This window comes from Lepidochelys kempii, chromosome 1, assembly GCF_965140265.1.
Source record: "Lepidochelys kempii isolate rLepKem1 chromosome 1, rLepKem1.hap2, whole genome shotgun sequence".
Lineage (NCBI taxonomy): Eukaryota > Metazoa > Chordata > Testudines > Cheloniidae > Lepidochelys > Lepidochelys kempii.
In genome coordinates, this window is record NC_133256.1 from 301,790,221 (window position 1) to 301,795,677 (window position 5,457).

The window sequence follows — 5,457 nt, forward strand, 5'->3', positions numbered from 1 at the left end:
CGTTAACAATTACGTTTTCTCCTCTCTTGTCTGTTTTCCTCAGAAGGAAATAAGGGTCAAAGAACTTACAAATGGCATTTGGAAGTCTTACAACTCCAAAATGTCAAAATATGACCTGCCTGATTATTTGTGGTTGTCAAGTAAGTCTTGTGAACATTTTATCCCTGTCTATGCTCCCACTCTGATAGAGACATTGGGAGAAGGGGAAGGAGGGGTGGCAGAAGGGAGGAGAGAAAGGTAGTAAAAAGCACAACTTTGCATCTCTGTTTTAGCCTTTTCTATTGCTTCCCATAAACACCAGCCCAGTTGCTCTGAGCTTCCTAAACATGTAGTGTGTGTGCGCTGAGGTTGCAGATGGTGTAAAGCTCACCTTTGCACTCTTTGTTCTGCTGCTCTGTGCAGGCCTACACCCCCTTTGTCAAGTTAGGGCAGCTAGATGCCAGCTGCTAACAGACATTTGGGGCCAAAACCATGACTACAATCAGGGTGCTACAAGGATGTCCCCTTTGGTGGCAGCAGAGGGCGGGTGTCGCATAAGAGATCCTACCTCACCATTATCAGCCTGGCAGGACCAACTATGTTGCTCTCTCAGCAGAGCCCTCCAACCAAGCAGTACAAAGCATATCAGAGTCAAAACATACCATGTGGTGAATGCCTGAAGCTCAGAGAAACACACTCTAGCTTTGGAGTACGATTCTAACCACAGCTTTAGTTTTGTTTTTTGGCACGAGCTTCAGCTCTGGTTTTGCACAGAGATCAGGTGGACAACTGTGTTCAGAATTTAGGCCTTAGCGAGTAGCGAAAGGGGGTGTAAACTCAAGTGTTGAGCAGTGCACATTCAAGAATGTCCAGGGGGCTTGTTCACTGGCACTTTGACGTCAAAGAATCTACTGAGTTTATTGATCACATGGGGAAAAGTTACATAAGCAGCTGGTTCTAATCCCCCTACTGCTCAGAATTAAAAGAACCAGTCACTGAACAATATATGTAAGTCTTCATTGTTGCAAAACAAACCCCAAAAATGTGAGCATCTCAAAGAAAACTAAAACATAAATGTATATGAACCAACAGATATATTCACAAAACATTTGGTCATTTCAATCTTTTCTTCAGAAATCTTTTCCTTGTTTGACTGGTCGATGTATTACATATATTCTCCTATATATCATACACATTTTAAAGAAAAATCATGGTCTAATCCTTAAGCATAGCTATTGATTAAATTTGATTCTAATTTGTAACATGAATCCAAGCTACAGAGGACGCACATTCTCAGATAAAAATACAGAAAAGGTTTTGCACATTTGTCTATTTTGCCCATGTCTCAGCCTGATTACAGCAGAAGTGAGCTGTTGCGGGGGGATTAATTCTAATTAGAAAGAACATCTGCACTCACATAGATGTCTAAGTAGGCTATTCTTTAGTTATCATATTAAAACTGCGTCAATATTTCCAAATCTTTATTATCCTGAGTAGGAGGTTTATGGCTGCCTTCCTGCTGACTAGCCCCGGAAATCGAATTGTACAAATGTTACATTCAGTATATGAACTTTCACTGTGAATGAACCTGGGCAATTTTTTCTTCAAATAGCTTGTTTCCATCTTTACTTTAATGCAACCCCTCATCCCAAGGAATATGAAATAATCATCTTCCTACTGTCATGAAGACAGATCCTGTAAACCCCTTCTACCAGTAAGAGTTTTTATTACCAAGGATGGCATAGCAAGAAGGATTTGCAGGATTGTGCTCCATGGTTTTGAAAGTTGTCGGGAACTGAGGCTCAGTTTTAAACCCTAAATTGTAACAAGTAGAGTTTAGGATTATGCTTGACCAGGTCATCTCTTTAAAAAGTCATAGCTGTCCATTTCTTTTCCTTGCATACAAGCCTAGACAGGCACAGAATCCAATGATAGTTAGAACTACGCCTAGCAAGAGAGCAACTGCGTCTCCAGTGTCCAGGGCTTCAACCACAGGCAGCATAATCACCAGTGAAAGGAGCACCAAAAAGAGTTCTGAGGCGTTCCCAAGAAAAGCCATGTTGCTGATCAGGTGGTCTTGGAAGGGAGGTTAAACAATGACGACAAGCTGGTACTTCAAATGTATCTAAGAATAAAACAAAAAGGAACATGACAGGGTTTTTTCCTTTAAATTTATTTCCAAGAACTCTAGATCAACAGATGTCACTGGAGTATCACTGGATGTGACTGGAGTATGATTTACTTGGGATTGGTCCTGCTCTGGGCAGGGGATTGGACTAGATGACCTCCAGAGGTCTCTTCCAACTCTGATATTCTATGATCACCAAATCTGTATGGAAATGTATTGTCGTGTGATTGATCCACAGAGCAGGAATGAGACTTGGGAGATTCAGGCTTGGTCTTCACCGACACAAAAAGTGATTTTCTTTAGAGTAAGATAAAAAACCCAGAGAGAGTTCTCTGTAAAATCCTAAGTGAAGACACCATAGCGTTTATCATGAGGAAGCTAGTCAAGGTCAGCACTGAACTCCTCACCCAGGGTTGATCTTACCTAGTTTATCTCGCAGTAACTCTAAAGTGACTTGTCTCCACTAGGATTTTACAGCAGGATAGCTAATGCAGGAAAAAACACACCTTTTTGGTCAGTGAAGACATTGCTTTAGGGAAATTATTCTGGAATAAGGGAGGGTGGGAATTTAAAATGAAAAGTTATTGTGGAATAGGTCCCCATGTGGATGTCCTATTCTGGAATAAGAAGCCTTTCCAGTTTAGCTTTAATTTACTTCCAAAGTGGATCAAGCTAAATCAGGAAAAAAAAAACCATTCTTATTCTGAAGTAAGTGTGTCCACATGGAGAACTATTCTGGTCAATACCCCCAAGCAGACAAGCCCTTAGGTTTTCTTCCTGGCTCTGCCAAAGATTCTTATATGACCTGGGGCAAGTCACTAAAATCTCACTGTGCTTCAGTTTTCTCATAATTATCCCCTAATGGATTGCATTGCTAGGGTGATCCATGCATTATATTAGCTTTATCAGTGATATAACATTTATGTTATTGCCACAATTAACATCCACTAAAAAAGTGGACCTAAAACTGAATGAAATTGCCCCTGTGCTTACACCTTTCCAGATTTCCCTTCCCTCTGTCCAAACACTGGAGTTTGAAGGGCAGATGAGCATAGAGATTGAGAAAACAGGACAGTGTAAATTATCTACAAGTTTTTGTCCTCTATTAAAATAATTAACAGCAACTTACCTTAACCTCTATAATTACTCTAATATTTCCTTTTTGGTTAGCATTGGAATCTAGAAAGCAATGAACTCCACTCAGTCATCACCTGTCAAAAATCAAGAGAGTTATTTGTTCTGTTCATGGAAATGTAAAAGCTCTGCTAGCCATAGACAGTGGAAGGGAAAAGAGGAAGAGGCGGTAAAGGGAGTAAAAAAAAAATTCTCAGAGATTAAGAGTCATGTGCAGCAACATGTGACTGGCAAATAAAATCGGCTTCTCTGCAGACAACTTTGCACAAAATATGAACTCTGGGTCCGAAAGCAAAGGGGGAGCGTGAGCTGTGAACGGCCCCGGATCTCTTTAATCTACAAAGTTTATAGTCTCACCCTGCGTTAGAAGCCAGGCGTATGTGCATTACCTTCCTGGAGGCAGCCATTAGAGGAAGAAAGAGAAAGAGGAAGACAGTTTGACTACGTTTCCCAGCATTTGTGCTGCCTACAATTCCCACAGTGCATTAGAGCAGATCAGAGTTAACCTTTTAGATACACATAAAGGGCAGATTTCTAAATAAATAAATAAATAAATAAAATTTCAGGCATTCTGCTTCCAGTGGAAATTCAGATTGTCGACTGAGTCTACAGCAGTCAATATATCTATACTCCATCTGCTATCCACTAATCTTTGTGTTGCTTTATACAGCTTTTAGGACCTGATTTGGATCTTGCATCAGTGTAACTCCACCAACTTTTGCTCCTGGTTTACAGCTGTATAACCGACAGAAGAACCAGGACCTTCGAATCTATGATTAATAGTGATGTGGCTTATTATTAATTTTCATTTAATAAAAACTAATACCAGGCAAATGTTTTATGTCTGTTTGTGTAATCTCCTAAATCAATACCTAACTATTCCCCTGCAGCGTTCATAATTAAAACATAGAAACTTTTTGCTACTGCCTGATCACTAGAATTAAATTATTGCTGCTATTAATACTACCATAATTATTTCTTTCTGCAGCACCCAAAAGCATGTTTGGTACCTCCTAGAAACACAAACACAAGGCCCCAACAGACACAGAGGTCTACCTTTGAGGATCAGATTGAAGAATCAGGGATTTTAGACCCAATTCTACAAAAGAAAAAAAAGGGTGCCAAACTACAGGGCACAGAATAAGGGAGGCGGAAAGATAATGCATAACTCTGCATGCCCACAGAGCCCTGTCTTCACTAGTACTTTCACCATTGTTACCACCAGTGCAGCTGCCCTGATTGTAATGTATTGTTGGAGGAATTCTCCAAAAATGCTAGTGTAGGAGAGGGCTAAAAGACATGAAGTACATATGGAAGTCATAATCCAGGGGCAGTTCTTAATATCAATATTTTAAAAAATCCTGACTTTAGTACAAGCCATTTAAAGGGACACATATTTTAAACCCTAAATAATAATGCCTTTGTTTATTAAAATTGAAATAATTTAAAAATCTAGTTTTCTTGGCATGCTGGTCAATCCCCGTTTTGTCCTATTTTCTTTCTCCAAGTTGAGATAAGAGCACTTAGTTTCACTGTTGGCTGTAGCCAATTTGTCATTAATTTCACTCAGAGTTTCATGCACCAGCCATAATAAATAATAATGATACTAATTAGCAATTAAATATCACTTTTCATCAAGAGATCTCAAAGCACTTCTAAAAGGTGAAAATTATAGCTCCTTTAAAAACAAACTGATGCACAAAAACGTTAAGTGATTTACTTGTGGTCACCGAGCAAGTCTATGAAAGAGTCACGTATAGGAACTAGTTGTCCTCATTTTTTTCTGTATTTTCTCCATTGGACAATGCTGCTTGTAGCAAGGCTGTACATTGCAAGATTGCTGCATTGTGTAGGACAATGCTGCAATGTCTACCTTGCAAACGCTGCAGAGGGATGTGTGTTCAAAAATATTGTTTCAATTGGCATTTTTAAAGAATGGATGGACACATTTTTATTGATGTTTGGTTAAAACTTGTTTTTTTAAAAAGAAAGCCTAAATTTAAGGCCAATTCTAACACACACAATATTCTAATATTTAATCTCCCTAAAAATGAATAATTTCATTATGGTGTAGCTGTTTGTACTATGTAGGGGACATAGGATTACTCTTTTGAATCCTTCCCTATATTAAAATGAGCTAACCCAGTGTCATTATGGATGTATGTACAATCTTTATTAAAAACTACAAAATCACAATTAACTTCCTTCCAAAAAAA

General features: G+C 38.9%; 1 protein-coding gene across 2 annotated transcripts; it reads right to left on the bottom strand.

The window, feature by feature from the left end:
* Positions 1-878: 878 nt before the first annotated feature.
* Positions 879-3,673, bottom strand: SMIM30 (small integral membrane protein 30). Of its 2 annotated transcripts, none has more exons than XM_073328127.1 (3): positions 3,631-3,673; positions 3,237-3,318; positions 879-2,104 (listed from the first exon to the last, which is right to left on the bottom strand). In XM_073328127.1, exon 3 carries the CDS (start codon positions 2,036-2,038, stop codon positions 1,853-1,855), a length of 186 nt encoding a protein of 61 aa, XP_073184228.1. In that variant the 5' UTR covers positions 2,039-2,104; positions 3,237-3,318; positions 3,631-3,673; the 3' UTR covers positions 879-1,852. The 2 variants fall into 2 exon arrangements, with proteins under 2 accessions (XP_073184228.1, XP_073184227.1); XM_073328126.1 differs by having other exon boundaries at positions 3,599-3,673.
* Between the last annotated feature and the right edge of the window lie 1,784 nt (positions 3,674-5,457).

Bases quoted from the DNA above. Each gene is read 5' to 3' on its own strand.
- SMIM30 (XM_073328127.1), bottom strand. From the start codon at position 2,038: ATGGCTTTTCTTGGGAACGCCTCAGAACTCTTTTTGGTGCTCCTTTCA.